We start from the raw sequence: 20,921 nt of genomic DNA on the forward strand, positions 1-20,921 counted from the left end.
TGGACTGGTTCAAGAAGGCTGAGTACTTACTTAAACTAGCCATGTGATCTTGGACAAGGTGTTTAAGTACTCTGGGTTTTATTTTATTCATTTGCAAAATGGGGAAGGCTGGATTAGATGATCTCTGAGGTCAGTGGACACAATCTCTTGTAACATTTTAATTTTATGAATATCTGCCGAAAGAGCCTAAAGCTTTACAGACGTGTAGATCTGTGTTGTGCTAAATGCCACGGCCCGAGCAGGAGTTTGTACTAATTTACACCAGGTCGGTTTATGCTTTAAATGTGTAAGCTCAAGTAAGTTTCTATGTGAAGACCATTGAAAGTGACAGCTACGGTGCTTTCCCACTGCAAGCAGTCCGTTGGAAAGCGGGGAAGGACCAGGAGCCACGGGCACAGGGGGCACTTTTGAGTGATGGAAGACAAAGTAGGAAAGGGAGCTGAATCTGGGAGTGGGAAGAACATGAGAGTCCATGCTGGAGGCCAGGGCATAGTAAGCTCACCTGAGGACTGATTTCAGTGTCAGGAGGGGCAGTTGGAAATGTCACTAGAGCTCTCTCGCCATTAATTGCTGTGATACTTCAACCCTTTGGAGAGGAGCTGGCGTGGAGGACACCCTCAGAAGTTAGTGGCCCTAAGTCCTCTGCCTTCTTTTTATATATTTTGATTCATGGAAGGTAGAGTTGGGAAAACAAAAAAACAACTTTTAAGTAGTCTTAACAGAAATACTCAATTTAGCACCCCCCTTTTATTCGCTCCAACTGAAGCATTGTCCCCTACCACACCCCACTCCAAATTACTTTACCTAGAGAGATAATGCATATTGTCCTTTTTGTCTGACCTTGAACCTTACTTTATCCGCTCTTGGCTAGGGACTACTTTTGGCAAAGGGAGGCTAAGGAGGAGTTTGGCCTCTGTTTAAATCCTTTGTTTTTCTGTTGCGGAAGTCAGGCCTGTTCCATCCATCACAAGTTTGGTCACCCAGCATTTGACACCACAGCAATAAATATAAATGATAACACCTCTTGAACTTTTCCTACAGGCCAGCCACTGTACTAAGTGCTTTAAATATATCGTCACATTTAATCTATCTAATACTCCTATGTAGTGGCTTACCTTTATATAGATAAGGATTTTCCATCATAATGTGTATTTCCTTTATGCGTAAACATCTTTCTTTACCTCCCCTCTTGGGAACTACGGGCTTCCTACAAGGCCCCATTAGTGATGCTTTCTCATGCTTCCGTGGCTTCATGGATGCTCCCAGGCTGACTGATTTGGAGTCCTGCACCGGGAAACATCCTGGCAAGAGTTGTACCTGCTCTTCTTTCTACCTTCCATGGTGGGATAGGGGTAGGTGGAGACCTTTAAAAGAGAGAATCTGAAGTCTTCAAAGTACTTTTGGAAGCTCAGTCATGCAGGAGCGTAAGAATGGGCCAAGGCTCTCTCAGAGGAAAGGCTCCCTGGATGTTACCGCTATCGGGATGTTTTCTGCTGCCATAGCACTGGGGTTATCCCCTAGAACCATGGATGCTATGAAGAAGGCCACTGACACTATGAATCAATGTGTGGAGAAGGGTCCTCATCTCAAGGGCATTTCCTCTTCTCACATTCTCCCCTCGAGATCGGGACGCTTCTCCTCACATTGACTCAGTTGGCCTTCTTCATAGTGTCTATGGGTCATTTACTTCAGAGTATGGAGACTTTGGGAAACCAGGGCCATGTAAAAGATTCTCCTACCTAATATACCTCAGTTCTCACTTGTAGGAAAGTGAGTGAGCTCTAGCCCCAGTTCTTGGGTTACTTTCTTTACTGGATTCCATTTCTTTTCTTTCTTTTCTTTTTTTTAGGGAGAGTGTGCATGGGTGAATGGGTTGGGGGGCAGAGGGAGAGAGAAAATCTTAAGCAGTCTCCATGCCCAGCGTGGACCACGGAGCCCGACATGGGGCTCCATCTCACGACCCTGAGATCATGACCTGAGCAGAAATCGAGAGTCAGATGCTTAACTGACTAAGCCACCCAGGAGCCCCATACTGGACTCCATCTCTGCTCCTTAGGTCCAGGTTGAAACAATTTTCTTTTTTTTTTTTTTTTTAAATTTATTTATTTATTTATTTATTAGAGAGAGAGAAAGCATGAGGGGGGGAAGGTCAGAGGGAGAAGCAGACTCCCTGCCGAGCAGGGAGCCCGATGTGGGACTCGATCCCGGGACTCCAGGATCATGACCTGAGCCAAAGGCAGTCGCTTAACCAACTGAGCCACCCAGGCGCCCCTGAAACAATTTTCTTTAAAGACACCTACACAAGGCTGGGTAATGTTCCCCTGCACACCCTCCTCCCCTCTCCAAACTCCCACCCCCAGAAACAGAAGTGTTTAATAACTAATCAGCCTCCTTTTCCCATCCTTCAAGTTTTAGGTAGGAATGCACCAAGCTTCAGTCAGCCTTGGTAATTGGCCCAAACCTGTTATTCACTTTGGACCTCACATTTGACCTTTGGAAAGCTGAATAACCAAATGCTTATTTCAACATTATTCTTGGCATCTGTCAACTTGGCTGTGATCAAGGTCATGTGAAGGAATGGGTGACTGTCAAGCAGTTGAAGCATCAGTAATGAGAACAAGGCAAGTCATTTGGATTCATGGTTAATATCTGAATCACTTTCAAATATTAGTGAGCATTCTAGATGTAACTTGGGAGTGAAATTTTCCTTATGAACTTTTTTAAATGTCGAAATTCTATCAGTCAGTAGAAGTATAAATGCACATTTATTATTTTAAGAAAAATGCTATAGGGCGTCTGGGTGGCTCTGTCGGTTAAGCGTCTGCCTTTGGCTCAGGTCATGATCCCGGAGTGCCGGGATCAAGCCCCGCGTTGGCCTCCCTGCTCATTGGGGAGTCTGCTTCTCCCTCTACCCCTCACCCCGCTCATGTTCTCTCTCTCTCTCACTCTGTCTCTATCTCAAATAAATAAAATCTTAAAAAAAAAAAAAAGGAAAAGAAAAGCTGTAATAATGGTTGTCAAAACTTATATAATACACAAAGCAATGAAGAATTTTCGTGTAAAATAGGAAAATTAGCTGACAGTTAATATTTAATAAGAGATAGTATATTAGTTGGATAACTTTAAAAAGAAGCTTATATACTTTTTGAGCCAAAAGTATTTATAACAATTTAATAAATAGTATAAGTACTATTAAATTCAAAACATAGTATAAGGCATAACAACAGAAATTAGATTATATCTTAATTCTACCTATGATTCCATGATATCATAATTGTTATAGAATTGATTCATGTATTAGCATTTATCATGTTAAATAAAATAATTCTTTTTTTTTTAAAGATTTTATTTATTTGACAGAGAGAGACACAGCAAGAGAGGGAACACAAGCAGGGGGAGTGGGAGAGGGAGAAGCAGGCTTCCCACTGGGCAGCGAGCCCGAAGCGGGGCTCGATCCCAGGACCCCAGGATCATGACCTGAGCCGAAGGCAGATGCTTAATGATTGAGCCACCCAGGCGCCCCTAAATAAAATAATTCTTAAGAACTATACATTAGGAGGATTTTTTTGTTGAGGTATAACTTACATACAGTCAGGTACACAAATCTTAAGCATACAGCAAAATGGGTTTTCCAACAAAGTAAACATATCCAGACCGAGAAAGAACATTTCCAGCTTATCTCTTCCCAGTTAGTGCTCCCCAAGATACCACTATTCTGAACTCCACCACCACAGATTACTTTTGAATTATGCTGAATTTTTAGTTATTTAATACTGTTTAGGTCATGAATCTTTCTTTTTTTTAAGATTTTATTTAGTTATTTGACAGAGAGACACAGTGAGAGCTGGAACACAAGCAGAGAGAGTGGGAGAGGGAGAAGCAGGCTTCCTGCGGAGCAGGGAGCCCGATGTGGGGCTCGATCCCAGGACCCTGGGATCATGACCTGAGCCAAAGGCAGACGCTTAACAACTGAGCCACCCAGGCGCCCCTAGGTCATGAATCTTTCAAGAAAAAGTTTTATTTGGAAATTCTTCTCATTTTGAGAGGATGCATTAAAAGTATCATTTTAACCACTTCAAAGTTTTGTGAGGAGGATGTCTTCAAAACCATAATATCCATAAGAAAAAAAATCAATATATATAATTTATATTTATATGTGATAAATACCAATTTATACAATTTATGTTTATATGAATGTATAAAGAGTTATGAAAAAAAGAATAAAGGGAAAAAATCAATACCCCTAAGTATCTTCTTTTCTATGCATCTCAGTCAAAACCATCTGTTAAAGTGATAAATGTAGAGTACAATGACCATAGGATATATAGATTTACACTCAGTCATTTGGCATTTGGCTACAATGTGTATTTAGTGCATCTCTACTTCCAAGACTCATCAATGTATTGGTCCCATACTCTGCTTGAATTGTTCAATGTTCTGCTCTTTCTTTGACCATCTCCTCCTCTCAAACCACCCAGCCCAGCTAGCAGGACTTTGCTTGCAGACTTGTCCTCTAGCCTACTCAGGAACATCTCTCTAGCAGGAGAAAGCCCTCAAGGAAAACTGAGTGGGGTATTTGCCTTCATCTGCATGCTTGCCAAGGTGAATATGGCTGGACTGCTATTTGCTACTTCCAGTGATCATTATTGAATGCCTACCAGTGCTGAGGGCTGATTAAGGCTACCTAAATACCATTTCTAAATCTTCCTGCAACCCCGTTGGGTAGGTGGGAGTACTCCCATTTCGCTGTATGGAAACACAGCTGCAGAGAGGTGCCTTAGTTTGCTTGAGGTCACATAGCCAGGAAGACCGAGCCAACCAAAATTTACACCCAATTTTATCTGGCTCCAAAGCTGACTCTGACTCTGGTAAGGAGTAAAGGAACACTGGCGGTGTCGGGGAGGGACAGGAAGAGAAGAGACGCCCCAGCTGGGAAGGGAAGGTCTAACAAGGTAGCTGGGCAGTGAAGTAGGGCAAGCATGGGGCATCATGCAGTTTGTCTGGGACTGAAATAAAGGAAAGAAAGAACAGGCTGGTGATGGTCAGGGCTGCAGGCAATGGGGGTGGGGTGGGGCGTGTGCACCTCAAAACAGAGCCAAGGTAAAGCCTAGCTTCTCCAGTTCTGCTCGCTAGAGATGGAGCAATGGTGTCTGCAGCCCAGGGGGACAGGGAGATGGCATTTCCACATCTCAAGCCCTCGGGCCTGGGCAGACTGCCAGAGTGCGGAGCCAGGGAAGCACCGAGGCAGGACAGATCATTATCAGAGGAAGGAAGCTCTGGCAGCTCCCACCAGCCTGTTTGTGACCAGCAGGCTCTGGGCCACGGAAGTCCCTTGAGGTCAAGGGAAATGTGATCCTGGAGCAGGGGGATGAAGCTGGGACACTCCCCTGACCCTATGCCTTCAGGCCAAAGGGATCTAGCCAGAGCCAGGCCCGGGGCCCAGGTCGGAAGAGCAGTGGGCTAGAGAAGGGGGAGGCCAGTTAGAGAGGCAGAGAGAGAATGAATTAGATCCCCGGAGCACCTCATAAACAGCTCTTGGCTAGAGAGCTGGTGACCTTGATTGCAGCCGGCACAGGGTAACTGGCTCCTAAAAGCTCTCAGGGTACATATCTTCATGGGTGAACTCTTACCCAGTTCTCTTGTCCCTGCAGAGCTCTCTCCTTTTTTACCCAAGGGACAAGAACAAAGTGCACTGTATTTAGAATAAGGAGACCTAGGTTCAAGCCCAGGTTCTGCTACTCACCAATTTGACAAGCTCTTTAATTAATTACGCTTTCTGAAAGCTCCATTTCCTCCCCCAAAGAAGGCCCACCATCCTTCTCAAGTCTATCTCCCAAGGGACTCATGTGGCAACACCATGAAAAACCTAAAGTGCTATATAAATATGGAGTGGTACCTCGTTTTCTTTCTTTCCAGCCGCCTCTCCTCACACAGGTCATATCACTACCACGTTAGCCGGGGAAGGTTCCTAGCTCGGGAACAGGAACAGCTCTGTCCATAAATCCCATGCCCTTCTTGTCCTTTCATTTCCTCCTCTTGTCAGGCTGCCGTGAAGATGGGGCAGGGGAGAGATGTCCCAGGCACAGACCGGGGAACCCACACCCCTAGCTTGCTCAGCCCCTCCCTTGGGGATAAGCTCCTGGGAAAACAGCCACAGAAAGAGGAAGGACCGACCATCTCTTCTGGAGCTCAGCCCTTTCAGAAGAGGTTGAGCTAGGAGGGGCCCTAAGACACGGGAGGAAGATAACCTGTGGGCCATACGAGGACTGGCCCAGGGGTCCGGACAGGGAAGTCAGGCACAGCACGAGAGGGAGGAAGTCCGAAAACCTACAGGATTTTGTCCAAGTGCACGGGAACCAGCTTGAATTTCCAAGTGCACGGGAACCAGCTTGAATTTCCTAGAGTCCCCTTTCTCAGGAGGGTCACAGGCCACAATGTAAGAAGCGACCTGTCGCTTCTCTTTGTACTTGCAGCCTGGGTATTTCTTTGAGGTGAGCTCACACGTGCTCAGGGAGACAGGCTCTTTGCTCTGGTGGCAGTTTCCTTGGCCCTTCTTGCAGGCTATCTGCGGGTCTGACAGGTGGCGGCCACACTGGAGAAGGACTGATGCAGGAAGGTGTTGAAGGGTTTGCAGTGTCTTGTGTACTTGTTGACCTTGCCCATCGCCGTGTTGCATTGCTGGGGCCTGGGCTGCATGTGCTGAATTTCAAACCACTGAGCCTGGGTCACATTGCTGGGCTTGGCCCTGACGGGGACCTCAGCCACCCACAGCCCCAGCAGCAGGAACAGCAGTAGGGGGCAGGATCCTGCTCTGGCTGCGACCCTCTCTAGCAGGGGGGCAGTGAGGATGGAGGGCTGGGGTTGCTGGGGACAGACAGCAGGGGGTGAGAAATTAGTCTTTCTGTATGTGTCCTTCTATCTCATCACCGTTACCCTCCCCTAGGTCTCCTTCCCCCCTCCCCCTGTGTCTCATCCCCTCTTCCTGCTCCGTGTGCCCTCCTCACCCACTGTGACCCCCATCCCCTTCACCCCGTATGCCCGTCTTCCCTCATTCTGTCCTTCTTGCCTCCTATTCTTTGTTCTATCTCTTCTCCCTCGAGCCCGATTCCCCCTGTGTCCTTATCCCCTGCTCTGTGTCTCATCCCCTCCATGATACCACCCCATGTCCCCCGTGTCCCCGGTCTGTGCCTCCATCCCCCGGCATCACTCTCCTCTCTCCCCTATGTGTGTCCTTATCCCCTCCTCCTTTGTCTGTCATATCACTCACCTGCATCAGACCCCGTCCCTTCTCTGGCCTCTCTCCCGACCCAGGTCGCGCCACAGGCTACACCTCCTCACTGAGTCCGGGGCTCAGGATGCCCTTACTTGTCACTGGCCTCAGATCACTTGCCTTTTAACTCCTTAAGAGCTGGCCTGAGCTATGTTGCTTCTGTTTGGGGTGGGCCAGGGAGCAGTCGGGGATCAGGAAATGAATCAAGTATACGTGCATTTCCACCTACATGTCCCAAATAAGTGGATACCTAGGGAGCTAGTGTATCTGCCTAAACAGGTTCAGCAATGAGGAAACTTCACTCCTCACACTCAAAGACTGGATTTGGCCTCTGGCCACATGGTTTGACTACTAAAGCACCTGACCCAGGTGTCAACCGCAAATGAATTTCAGGGAGAACTGCCATTTTTCTCCTATATACATCTCTGGTTCATGATTCTGGGAAGAGCCAATCACTGTGGCCGTAAGAACAGCTTTTTCTCTAACCTGAGATACAGAGGGAATAGCCTAGAATATTGTTTTGTATGATTTCTTGTCATCAGGACTTCCTGCTTATCTTTTGGAGGAGATGGAGGAGCCAGGGAAGCGGATGAATCATCCCAGTCACGATGCCCAACACCACCCCAGCTCAGCTATTCTGCAATGATTCACTCCTCTGGGCCCCTCAGTGCCAGGTGCTGAGCAGGGCCACCTGGCTTTACCTGGTGAAGGCACCCAACACCTTTCATCCTTCACTCTTTTCCTCCCTACTTCATTGAGATCGGCAAAACTTAAACACTGTCCAAATTTGAAAATGCCATTGGTGGTGGTGGTTGCTTCATTCTGCCTTAGGCCTTGACCTTGCATGGCCTACTCCTTGCGGTAGTTATAGGTGTGTGGAGAGCCCGAGTTGGTACTGCTCTGGGGGCTCTAGTGAGCTTGCCATATGGCCCTCAGAAGACCCGAGACACCGAGGAGTAGAAGCATCACTACTTGTGGGTGGGAAGTTTGGAAAACTGAGATGAACAGTCCTTTTTTTTTCAGGATTCAAATATTTCTCAAGCGTCTACTATGTGCTGAGGTGCTTGGGATAGATCAGTGAATAAAAGAGACAAAAATCCCTACCTTCGTGGAGCTTACATTCCATCAGGAGAAAGACAGTAAAAAATTAATATACCCTTTGCTTGAAGTGATAACTGCTAAGGACAAAGGTAGAACAAGAGGGAGGTTGGTAGGCAGTGATTTTTAAATAGGGACATTTAAAGTAGGGACAAAGACCTGAAGATGAGAAAGTGAACTTGTGCTTGTCTGGCGAAGAAGGGTCCAAATAGAACAGTGCTGTGAAAGCCCTAAAGCAGACAGATGCCTGCATGTTGGAGGGACAGCCAGGAGTCCAGTGTGGCTGGGGCAGGTGCCGGACTGTGGGATCGGAGAGGGACCAGAGGCCAGATCATGGAAAGCCTCTGAGACCAGTGAAGACCGTGACTTTTACTCCAGCACACTGGGGAGGCCCTGGGGCCTGTTGGGGGGGGGGGCGGTGCGGGAAGATGGTTCTAAGCTGAGGAGTGAAAGGCCCTTGTGTAGATTGTAACTGTAGCAAAGCCGTGCACATGGTCTGCGCCTGGGCGGCTCAGTCAGTTAAGCACCTGCCTTCAGCTCAGGTCATGATCCCAGGGTGCTGGGATCGAGCCCCATGTCAGGCTCTCTGCTCCGCCGCGTCTGCTTCTCCCTCTCCCTCTGTGCTCTCTCTCGCTTTCGCTCTCTTTCAAAGAAATAAATAAAATCTTAAAAAAAAATGATCTTGATTGTAAAGTTTGTGTTCTGGTCCAGAAGTCAGAAGTTTGAGTTGGGAAGAGGACGTGTTTGTTTTTGAGGCTTGGGGGACATCATTTTAGTAGGTGGAGTGCCCAGGATGATTTTTGGAAGAAAAAGTGGTGTTGGAGATGGGAAGCACCACTAGATGGGGACAGAGAACCGGGAACAAGTTCCCCCAGGCCTCTGGCGCCTCTGTTTCTCAGTGAGGCCTTGGCTATGGGAACAGCATTCGCTGCTTTGTTAAGGTGCCGGAATCTCTGCAGTTTGAACTTCTGGATAGAGAATTATGCCCCTGCTGCTGTAGAAATGCAAATGTTTGGAAATAAAATCCATGGTTTAAAGCGGACTGTGGACAGAATGAGGATCAGCACAGGCCTGTCCAGCCCCGGACCAGAGGCTGGGCTCAGGGGATGGGGTGGGAGGCCAGGAGCTCATTTGAATTCTTAGCCAGGACTCCTCACTTCTCATTATTCTGGAGTGAGATGTTTCCAAACCACGACTTGCACTGCTCTGTGCTCTTGTGTTTTCCTGTCATTATAATTATCCTAGTTTGCTCTTCAAGGCCATTATCCTGAGTTCTCCAGAAGCCGGCCTGAGTGCTGTGTGAAAGTCAAATACCACCCTACTGTCTAGGCCAAAGGGGAGAAAGAGTAAAGGTTTAGGTTTGCATACAAAAATTAAAGAGTTGAAACTACCACCTTCACAACTCAAGCTGAAACCCTTACTTTGCCTCAGTTGTTTGGATAAGGCAGGGGATTTTATTTATTGATTGGTTTGCCCCAACTCTCCAGCTTCCAGGATCTGCTTCCTTTTGCACTTGGTAGGATAATTTTGCCAGTTTTCCTTCGCCCCGTGTAAGGGGCAAGAGGGAAAGATGGAGGAAGGGGGACAAGATTAGGGAGAACAAAAGGGGTCAGGCAACAGGCCAAGGACTGATTAGAGAGTCTGGCAAAGGGGAAAAGAGAAAAATTAGAAAGGGGTGAGCAAGAAGACAAAATGGGCGGAGAAGATGGGAGGGGAGAAAGCCCCTCATACAAGTAGCCTCTACCCAGGGAGATGAGGTAGCTACCCCCACCTCCTCCTTCTATGGCCATAATCATACCTCTTGGCCCAACCCCTGCCAGGCCACTACCATGCATGTGCGTGTGCGTGTGTGTTTAAAGTCACTGGGGCGGGCGTTGTGAAAATCCCAGCAGTGCCAGGTGGACCTCTGCCTGTCTTCCCCACAGGACAACAGCTGTTGCTTCCTCTGGCCTGCACTGAGAGGGGGTGAGCGGAGCTGGCTGAGAGGAGGGCCGGGCCTGGATTGGTGCCCACCCTTCAGAGGCCAGCCTCTCTCTCTTCCGGAGTTCCACACAGCCTCTGGATACCGATGGAAAGCCCATGAGAGTTTCCCTCCAAGCAGGAGCAGATCCAAATTCTGTTATCCTAATTTTGTTACTCTTAGGATAAATAAAGGTAATGGGCTCATTTTTGTAGACGGGGAAAGTGAAACAAACAACAAGTTGGGGTCAGACGTGGGACTTGCTCTGGGTCTTTGAATTCTCATGACTTTTCCTGGAACAGCTGTGGGTCTGGAGGCGGCAGCACGGACAGAAGGTTGGAATCCTTGGCTCCCAAACCAATGCCTTTAGAGAAGCCAGGATGTAGGAGAGGGGGACCTGCTCCGGGGTTGAGAGGCCTCATTAGGTCATTCTATCTCAGAAGCCATTGTCAGCTCCCCCTTTAGCTACAGAATAAAATTCAGATTCCTTGGCCTGATATTCAAGGTCTGCCGCAAAAGTGCCTCAATTCTAGCCAAGGTGGTTTTCTATATTTTCTTAAACACACCTTTCATAATCCTCTTTATCTCTACTCAACTCTTAACTGTTCCTTGAGATCCATCCCAAGGTCCCAGGATGACCTGCCCCTCACACAGAAAATTTGCTCCGATGCCCCCCAATTCAGAGGGATCTTCTCCATCTCTAAATTCCTACAGTTCTGTCTTCAAGATGTACAATTTTCTGCCTTGAATCGTTGGTTTTTCTTCATATTTATTTATCATTTTCCTCCAACTTAGACTATCGATCTTCAGAAGACAAGGACCACCTATATTATACTTTTTTCCTACTTCCCACAGGGATAGCTTAGTGCCTTGCATATAAATGATTCTTAACTGATTCAACTTCTGGGTTAGAAGGCATTCATTGTGCCCCTGAATGATCCTAGTCCCAGGTGGGACCAGCAGCAACCTCAGCACTGGTTAGCAAATGGAGGAACTGACAATACAGCTCCTGGACTTCAACCCTGGGGTTGAGGTGAAGTCATGACAAGAAGGTTGAGCTGCATGAAGCAATCCTTTGGGTTCAAGGACAACCCAGGAACTGCCCATGACATGCTATGCTGGTTGGATCAATTTGGGTTGGATCGGGCAAAAAAGTGACCCCACTGAGATTGTGGTAAGCCCACTCTCGGCAAAATCTTGGGGTTCCCCTCAATCATAAGGAATCACCCCTGCACCTGCCACGCTAGCCACTTGTTCTGGGAGGAAAGGAGGGAGAGAATGTGTAGAGGACTACAGGCAGAGGGTCACCCTTACAGGAAAAACAACTCAAAAGTTTCAGTGGTGAACATTCAGTGCTCTTCTTGCTGGTAGAAAAACCATCACTACTCAAAGCAAAATCTAACACAAATATTTCTAAGTTCTGGAGATTTGCCAGCCCTTTTCAATATATAAGGCATAAGTAATTCTGCCCTTGTTAGGAAATTTGATGCACTCATTAGACCAGGGTTTCTTTTCTTTCTTTTTTTTTTTTTTAAGTGTACTTATTTTTTTTAGTAATCTCTGCACCCAACGTGGATCTTGAACTCAAGACCCTGAGATCAAGAGTTGCATGCTCTTCTGACTGAGCCAGCCAGGTGCCCCAGACCAGAGTTTCTCAACCTCAGCACTTTTTACATTTGGTCTAGATAATTCTTTGTTGTCGGAGCTGTCTTGTGCAATGTCGGATGTTTAATGGCATCCCTGGCCTCTACCCAATAGATGCCAGTAGCCCCTCCCAGTTGTGACAACCAAAATTGTCCCCAGACATGCCAAATTGCCTGCCCCTGCCCCCGTTGAGAACTACTAAATTAGACATATGACCTTGAGCAAACTACTCTCTCTCAAACTTAGTTTTTTCATCTCTAGGGTAATTCTCATGTATGTAAAGCCCAGTGTAATGAGGCAATGAATTCCACAAATCTCAGACCTTGGGAGCAGATGAAACCATGACAAGGATGTCAGCGTGGAAGCAGCAATGCTGTGGATCAGCACCTTGAAGATAGGATTTTAAAGACCGGGCCACTAGAATTGCAGTCTGGAACCCGAAGGTCCATCGCACACTCAGCACCTTTCCTGGTCCTGTGCTCAGGCTTTTGTAACATGCTTATACGTGTGTCTTTCTTGCTGAATTATACATGTAATCTGGGCTGGAGCTGTTTTATTTACCTTTATACTGCCCCCAACATTTGTCCTAGTGCTTTTCAGACGGTATTTAACAACTTTAAAAAAATAAATTAAAAAAAAATTTTAAGGTAATCGACACAGGGCATGGCTAATAATAGAAAGCTTCATGAAGATGAATTTTAAGTCAGGTGTCAGAGGGGGCTCTACGTTGGCAGAGCAGGGATGGGGGACGTCACTTGGATCATCTGGGGAATAAAAGATGCTTTGCTGATGTTGAGTTGGGGAAAAAAGCGAGTTGGTGTAGAACCTAGGAGATCAAATCTAGTTATACGTTGTTTATACACCGTGTGATGGTTGAAATTCACGTTCATACCGACCATCTCACTTTCTTCTTGCAGCCTCATGAGGTAAGGAAGGTATTCATCCCATTTTATAGATGAGGAAGCAGAAATTCAGTAGGTTATCTGATATCAAGTCCTGAACTCTTTCCTCTATCAGGCGCTGTTTCATTTCTGTAACTGTGTGTGCAGAGCAGAGAGGTGGTAGGTGGGCATCGAATGAAGGAAAAGGAAGACCAGGAGCCTTTCATGAAAAGCCCCTACCTCTTCTCAGAGAAGCTGCAGCCTTGAGCAAATAGGGAAGAAGAGGCATGCTTTGAGGTGGGGACAACAGCCGACTTCCTCAAAACCAACACTTGAGTCAACCAGGCTTAGGCACCTCCCTGCAAGTCTCCCACTCAGTGTTGGCCTATAGACCCAGCCTGAAGGATACAGATGAGCCACTGGCCTGTGTGGGCTTCACCTTCACTTGCTTGGCTGTGCACACTTCCCTGGGGGTGGTCTTCCAAGCAGAGCCTTCTTAAACAGGATTTCTGGGTTGAGACTTCACATGAGCCAGCTCAGTGGAGGTCATGGGGGTAAGAGTGGAAGGAGGTGAGGAACAACATCCTGGGTAAAGGAGGTGGCATGAGCCAGGTTGAGGAGGTGGAGGGTGGCACAAAGGGGGAAACAGGCATGGATGGAGATGCAGTTGGAGACATGGCGGGGGTCAGGTCATGGAGAGTCTTCTGTCCTGCGAGGTGTAGAGCCTTACTGGAGTTGGAGAGCATGTGGTGTCCCAAAGAGGGGAGAGCCTGAGCAGGGGAAGAGACAGGGACGGAAGGGACAGCTTCAGGAACAGTCTTAGGTGTCAGGGCTGTGTGACTAATGGACTCATGCTCATATTAAGTACTCACCAGGTGCCAAGCACTGGGCTAAAAGCTCTTGATATACATCGTAATGAATTCTCATAGTGCCATGAGGTATAAAAGATTACCCCCATTACTAGATGAAGAAATTGCAACTTAGTGTGTTTTTAGCAAACTTAGATTGGTGATACACAGCCTGTAAACAGCAGAGCCAGGATTCAGCCAGGATTTCTGGTCTATTTGACTCAAAAGCCTTGCTCTTAACCACCTTGCAGCCGCTGCCTCCCCACGGTGGGGTTAGGGAGCGGGGAGGGCCTGGGATCACAGATTTCTTGCATAGGTAACTGAGGAACCAGCAGACAGACAACACAGGGGGAGAAGCAAGTTGTGGGGAGGATGGGTTCAGTGTTGGACGCCAGTTCATACCGGCAGGAAGAGCCACGCCAGTACCCCCAATGCCTCCAGTACTCTGCACCACCCCCAGACTACACATTGGCCTTGGAACCCTCGGGGCTCTGTGTTCTGACTCCTGGCTCCCATTCTCCAGGACACGGATGGAGTAGGCTGTCCTACGAGGAAGCCCACCACCCGGACAACACCCTGCAGGGAGGCCGGGCCGTGAGGCCTGTGGAGGTCAAGGGCTGCGTCTGGCAGGCTCTCTAGTTCTCATGAAGCAGCAGGTGTTGACGAAGAGAGTTAGGAGTCCGGCCCTTCCCCACATGGCAAACCACAGTAAGAATCTGATCCTCTGCACTCACGGGCCCACACTTCCTCACGTCCCGGCTCTGCTGCCTAATCCCACCTGACGAGCTGGAGGTTTCCGGGAGTGCTCGGACTCTGATAGGGCCCGAGGTCGGAGGTGAGGGAGTCGGTGGATAGTGTGATTGGGACCGGCGTGGAGGTGATGATGGGGACTGTGGGGGTCCACGCTGAGGTCTCTGGTTCTCGACCCAGCACTCAGTGGGAGGCCCTTGTGTGCGTGCGCGTGTGGCCTCCGGGGCGAGTGGGTGAGCAGCAGACCCTTTGTTCTCTGAGGGTCAGGACTAAGCAGCACTTTGTCCCTCAGAAACATGACAGTACTTTCCTTCTCACCTTTCCACAGGAGCACAGCCTACGGACCAGAGAAAACATCAAAGAAAACCTAAGAACTTCGAGCCTTCTGGCAAGGGGCTGGAACTAAGTGTTCTGATGACAGCAGAAAGGAGGAGACCAGACAGCAATGTCTCTATCCTCCCACCCATCCAACCCCCTCAGCACGGAGGCTCCTCAAACTCAGGGGACACTCCCTCCTCCCAGACTGGTCTTTGTCCAGAGAGCTCTCTAGCCTCTTCTCACCTTTGGGCTGTCTTTGGCCTTAGGCAAGAAGAATTCCTGCCCCTGCTCCGGCCCCGCTTGTCTTCCAGCCCCCGTCCTTTCTCCACAGCAGTCAGACAATCGTAGTTCAGCCTGTTCCTTCTGTCCCCTTTGCATTTTTTACCAAAAAGGTTGACCAGAGCCGGGGATAATCGGGAAGAGTCCCTCACCCAAGGACCAATTGGACCTCTTATTCTGTAAGTGTTACAGTTCACAGACTGGGTGAAGCTGAGACCCCCGGGTGGACCAAAGGAGTGGGGGGAGTGGCTGAAGGTGGCCGGCCAGCTGAGTGACTTTGGGCAAGTGTCTCCTCTTTCTGGGACATGAGGACCTGGGTTAGATTATCTCTGAAATAGAGTCCAGCTCTTAGGGTATAGGGGAAGGCCCATGGCGAAGGCTGGGGGAATGCTAGAGGCTCTGGGAAGGGGCAGACAGCCACTCTAGACCCACCTCTGCCTCCAACCACTTAACTCTACCAGGAGGAAGAATGGCACCAGCTGTGGCCTGGCTCCTGTTTCTCCAGCTTGTTCTAGGGCCAACTCTGGTTGTGGACATCAAGGTGCAGATTGCCATCAAGAACTTCCGCATATTACACATCGACTATCCGCGGGTTAGCTACCCAAAGGGTTTCCAGGGCTATTGTAATGGTCTCATGGCCTATGTGCGGGGCAGAAAACAGAGCTGGTATTGCCCCCAAATCCATTATATGGTGCATGCCCCCTGGAGAGAGATCAAGAGGTTCTGCAAGTACAGTGATAGCTTCTGTGAGAATTACAATGAATACTGTACACTCACAGAGGACTCCTTCCCTGTCACGATCTGCTCTCTGGCCCCTAGACAGCCGCCTACGAGCTGCCACTACAATGACACCCTAACCAACCAAAGGCTCTACCTGCTCTGTTCTGGAAAGCATGATGCTGAACCGATAGGTATCATCGGCCTCTACTAGGAAAGGCAGGCTTTCATTCTGAACTGGCCCCTACTGCCACCACACACCAGCCTGTCCCTATTCCCAAACCTCTGATCCCTGGTGTAAGGCTTCCTCCCTGACTTCAAAGGCAGGCAGGATCCCCTCCCAAGAGACCAGGGAGGTAGGACAAATGTCTCGAGTTTCAGTCACCATGCAAAGTCATACTGCCTTGTAGCCTCTTTCCAACTTGTTTACCTCCTTTCTTCCCCTACCATCCTCCCTCTCCCACAGACAGTCTTACCCACCCAAGAAGCTGACTGTGTCCAGTTGGCAGTGACTGTCCATCCACTGGGCCAGATCCTGATTCCTGGATGGAGGCCCAGAGCCTCAGCTCACACCATGGCAACCAGCACCCAGCTCCATATCTCAACTCCCCATCCCCAACACCCTTCTCTTCTCAGCCTTCCCCATCTCCCTTAGGACTCTCCACTCACTCACCTTCGCAGTAGGTACCTCTAGCTACAGGGACCTCCCTGAGACCCTTAGACTCATTCTAGCCTCACTTCTCCAGAAACCCCCTCAGTTCCCCATCTGCCCCTCTCTGTGAAATCACTGATCTTCTCTCCACATCACCTGTTCTTTCCTTTCTTCTCTACCACAGAGCCCAGGGTAGTCACTCCCTGACATTCCCAACCTCCTGTAGTCACCCTGTCTTCCTTTCTCTGACCCTTTTTCCTTCCATCCTTCTCATTGTGGCTCATTGGAGTTTCGAGTTACCTTCTCTGACCTGTTCCCTCCAAGATTACTGCATCCCTTTCCTTCCCAAAGCTCCTCCTGACACCCCCCAAACTCCAAGATCTCCTGCTGACAGGACAGGGCTGAGGTGAGCCTGGCTGTAGTCACAGGTTTTAAAACCACATCTGAGTGATGTAAGATATAACCACTGGGTGAAACTGGGGTGAAGGGTATGTGGGACCTCTCTGTACTATTTTTGCATCTTCCTGTGACACTATAGTCATTTCAAAATAAAAATATAAAAACACATCCGAATCAGTTCTCATTTCATTCCTTTTTCCTCAGCGCACCAGAACTCCTACTCTTAGAGTCCTGGAGGCCACCCATCTCTGGCTGTCTTCCTGGGCTACCCTTAGCAGTGAGGGGGATCTTCTGTTCCATGTGTACCACGATGGAGGTGGGGTGGGGTAAAACTCAGTTCTGGGCTGGGTGTTAAAAATGGATCCTCTCCCCCCCTCCCCCAGCTTGAGCACAAACTCGTAATAGGAGTCAAGCCGAGTAAGTCTTTGGCCCATTCTAGCTGGTTTCTATTTCTCCAACAAAACCTGGACTACAACAGATGAGGAAGGTAGAGGGACAGGGAAGCATCTAGTTGGTGGTGTCTGGGTCATACTATGTCAAATCAGGAATTGCTACTCTCCTCTGGGAGATAAGATTGGTGGATACCAGCAACGTATGAATGCAAAGGAGCAATACTTTCGCCTCCACATCTGGTTTGTCTCTTACCCCCAAATATATTCCTCAGCTCTGTTCTTAGAACCAGTTGTTGAAGGGAATGCTAACTTCTGGCTGGGAGGCATGAGGCTAAGTAGAGAAAGGGTGCGGAACTGGAAACCCTGACTCCTCGGGCTCTCTCTTCTCTCTGCACTGGTGGGCCCATCTATCCCTCATCCTGACGGAAGACAGGGCTCATTGGCTGCTGTACACACAGATGTTTATTGTTCCCTATGCTCCCTGGTGTTTACGATGCCAGGCTGAGGACTAATTGACCCTAGTTGTTGAGGCTACTTCTTATTTGCTGCTCTTCTTGTCATAGGTGCCAGCACCCTTGTAGCCACTCACATAGCCTGAGTTGTCAGTCGTCTCTTCCCGTCCTGCGATGCCTTTGCCCTTGCCACTCTCATCAAAGCGCTCCTTGTGCGTGCCCGTGTACTTGCTGGTGTCCGTCAGCCGGCTCACCCCACCCACTGTCGTTGCTTTCTGCAAGCCAGAGGAGGACGGGTCTGATCCCTCTCTCTTCCCCTTTGCTGTCACACCCCTTCTCTAAAGATGGCCTCTGATTCTGCTAGTACGCTGTGCTCTGTTCTACCATTGGCATGGGGCTGCTTTCTCTAGGGCCCAGATGCAGCCATGGGCGGGAACTGTGGCAAAAGCCATCCACTCCTGAGAGCTGATGTATGTTTGGTGTATGGGAATGCATGGGAGTGTGTGTGGATTTTTCTATTTCCAAGGGAGTTATTGTGACCAGGCTGCAGCCAGAGGACTTCAACCCCAGACCCAATATGCAAGGTCCCTCCTACTGGGAGGGCCCTATTTGAAACCTAGAGTAGAGGGAACTTAAAATAGAGAGGGGAAAAATAGGGAACAGATGGAAGGTGAGAGGCAGGAGGTCAGAGATTACACCTTACAGAAGATCAGGAAGAGGAGTGGGAATCAGGTACCAAGTCCTCTGCACTCAGCGTTCCCCACCCAAAGCTATCTGGACACTTGGGAATAAGTCTAAATTTTGCTATTAAAATAGATGTGGACCCCTCTCTGGGCCACAAGTTCCTCATCTCTGAAATTACTAGGTGATCTCTAAAGTCTGTTCCAATACCAACAGGGCACCGGAGGCTTTCTGCCTTGTGTTACAGTATTACTAATGGCAGAGGTGAGGGACAGTGGAAGGTGGGAGGGGAGATAGGAGCAGCAGGGATCTGAGGAAGTCGGGTCAAGGGTGAGGGATGAAGCATGTCACTCACGGTAACACCAGTGGTAGCTGGATCCTTGCCTTCCATGAGTTTATAAATGTTCTCCAGAGCTTCATCTGGGTTCTTGTCCTTGAATCGTTTCTGGCCCAGTTCCTTCATTGCCTCCTGGAACTGTTGAAATGTGATGGTTCGGGCATTCTTGGCCCTGGTCAGTCAGACAGAAATCCAAAAACTCTGGAACATGAACTCATCACCTTCCAAGGTCCAACCTTCCCCTCACTCGGATTTGGCCTCTTGACACTGAGTGTCCTGAGGACAGGGAATAGCACAGGGCCAAGGACCTGGTAGGTGCTCAGTAGATCCATTACGCATGTTCTGCTCCATGTACCCTTCCATGTCCCACTGCCTTGTTGGTTCTACTCACCATCCCTACCTCCCATCTCTGGTCCCTTACTTGACTTTGCTGAATACGATGTCCACATCAGTGGAGGTGACTGTCTTGCCATCCATGATGCCACAGTCTTTGCATAGCTTGGAGAAGTTTTTGTTGTTCATTTCAGTGCCACTGCTCGATGATTCTCCAAAGACAGCAAACCGCTGGAAAGTTTTCCCTGCTTCTGATGCCATGATCAACTGGAGGTAGGGGAGGACAGCAGGGGGGGAGACTTGGGGGTGAAGGAGGAGGGGATGGGAGGACTGAGGAGTAATAAGGATGGGGGTTAAGATAAAATCAGGATCAGTAATAGGAACAAAGCCCCTCTTCCCTGTCCCTCTCTTTCCTTTTCCCCCTCACTCCCATCCCACCTACTGTTTCCAGCATTGGGGTACTAGCGTGGATCCTACATACTGAATAATCACACTACCACCCACTTCCCCACCACTTTTGTGCACCTAAGAGTACCCGAATGGTGTCTGACCCTTCCCAGCCTTTGTTTATGTGTGTGCAGGTATGTGGGAGCCAGCTGAGCAGAGAGACTGTGTGGCAATAGGGAAACAGACAGGGGAGGAGAGGGAAGCTTCTATGACCTCAGCAGTGTTTATGTGACATCACCTCCAGCCCCAGCTACAACCCTAGTCTTGGGAGTGGAGTCCTTTCACTTCCCCACTTTGCATGCTACATTGAGCAAGTTGCCAACCTTCTGATCTCTCCAGTTGATCAAGCTCTCCCTCATCATTCCAGCCCAGCCTGACCCAGTCTTCTGGGTCCTGGTCAAATTGGTTTATGCTCTGCCCCAAAAAGCTGAGAGGAGCCCAGGGAAGGAGTTAATGAAAACAGTCTGGCATCAGCCCAACAGTGCCCTCCTTTTTAGTCTCAAGCCCAAGATAGTGACCGACATGGAGAATCCCAGTGGCTTTGGCAGACCAACCTCAGTGAGAACTTTAAATGGTTTCCAATGTTGGGCCCAACAAGGAAAGAGCACAGGCCTTGGAGTATAACAGATCTGGGTGGGTCAAGGTGAGCGAGGTCAGCGTGAGGGTGAGTCTCAGACTCTGAAAATCTTCCATGTAAGTTTCTGTGCAGGTCAGGGATGTTCCTTAGGGGTTTCTCTTTGGCCTGTTCTCTGGTCAGAAGCCATATAGATGGATGAACTTCAGGGATTCTAAAACAGGGCAACTAGGTTGGTGACTTCCCTCCCCTTCCCTTCTAATCAGTCACCAATTCCTATGAATGTCACTTCCTTGTCTAACAAACCCTTTCTTTCCATTCCTATTGCTCCCACACTTAGTCAAGTCCTTGTCATCTCCTATCTAGCTGATTTTCCTGGCTTCTAAAGGATCTCTCTCCTAGGTGCACCTGGATAGCTCAGTCAGTTGATTTGAGTGTCTGACTTTTGATACCAGGTCAGGTCCTGATCTCAGGGTTGTGGGTGGGATTGAGCCTGCCTGTCGTCGGGCCCCTCACTCTGTGGGGAGTCTGCTGAAGATTCTCTCTCCGTCTGCCCCTCCCCCTAAAATAAATAAATCTTTAAAAGAAAGAACGAACGAAAGAATCTCTCTCCTAAATGGAATGCTCCCCCCATAATCCATCTTTATCACCCACCCATCAGATTAATTTTCACAAAACTATTTTTTATCCATTAATCCTGCTCAAGGAGCGCCTGGGTGGCTCAGTCGGTTGAGCGTCTGCCTTCGGCTCAGGTCATGATCCCACGGGGTCCTGGGATCGAGGCCCATGTCGGGCTCCCTGCTCAGAGGAGAGCCTGCTTCTCCCTTTCCCTCTGCCTGCCTCTCTGCCCACTTGTGCTCTCTCTCTCTGTCAAATAAATAAAATCTTT

At 48.8% G+C, this 20,921-nt stretch overlaps 3 protein-coding genes across 3 annotated transcripts; 1 reads left to right on the top strand and 2 right to left on the bottom strand.

Moving 5' to 3' along the window:
* Positions 1–6,292: 6,292 nt before the first annotated feature.
* On the bottom strand, positions 6,293–8,116 carry LOC116640449 (ribonuclease 7-like). Its single transcript, XM_032417502.1, is given in 3 exon segments — positions 6,293–6,573; positions 6,576–6,864; positions 8,021–8,116. Coding segments are annotated over 3 exon segments (666 nt in total).
* A 7,401-nt stretch (positions 8,117–15,517) lies between these two features.
* Positions 15,518–15,979, top strand: RNASE13 (ribonuclease A family member 13 (inactive)). The gene has a single exon (XM_032417188.1). It carries the CDS (start codon positions 15,518–15,520, stop codon positions 15,977–15,979), a length of 462 nt encoding a protein of 153 aa, XP_032273079.1.
* Positions 15,980–17,746: 1,767 nt separating this feature from the next.
* TPPP2 (tubulin polymerization promoting protein family member 2) lies at positions 17,747–19,288 on the bottom strand. The gene is made up of 3 exons (XM_032418019.1): positions 19,100–19,288; positions 18,697–18,850; positions 17,747–17,935 (listed from the first exon to the last, which is right to left on the bottom strand). Exons 1-3 carry the CDS (start codon positions 19,270–19,272, stop codon positions 17,747–17,749), a joined length of 516 nt encoding a protein of 171 aa, XP_032273910.1. The 5' UTR covers positions 19,273–19,288.
* Positions 19,289–20,921: the final 1,633 nt, after the last annotated feature.

Source organism: Phoca vitulina, unplaced genomic scaffold, assembly GCF_004348235.1.
Source record: "Phoca vitulina isolate PV1807 unplaced genomic scaffold, GSC_HSeal_1.0 scaffold20, whole genome shotgun sequence".
Classification (NCBI taxonomy): Eukaryota; Metazoa; Chordata; class Mammalia; order Carnivora; family Phocidae; genus Phoca; species Phoca vitulina.

Bases quoted from the DNA above. Each gene is read 5' to 3' on its own strand.
- TPPP2 (XM_032418019.1), bottom strand. From the start codon at position 19,272: ATGGCATCAGAAGCAGGGAAAACTTTCCAGCGGTTTGCTGTCTTTGGA. The intron at 18,851-19,099 runs GTAAGGGACCAG...CTGACTGACCAG, and splicing joins ATCGTATTCAGCAAAGTCAA to GGCCAAGAATGCCCGAACCA. The intron at 17,936-18,696 runs GTGAGTGACATG...TCTGGCTTGCAG, and splicing joins CAGCTACCACTGGTGTTACC to AAAGCAACGACAGTGGGTGG.
- RNASE13 (XM_032417188.1), top strand. From the start codon at position 15,518: ATGGCACCAGCTGTGGCCTGGCTCCTGTTTCTCCAGCTTGTTCTAGGG.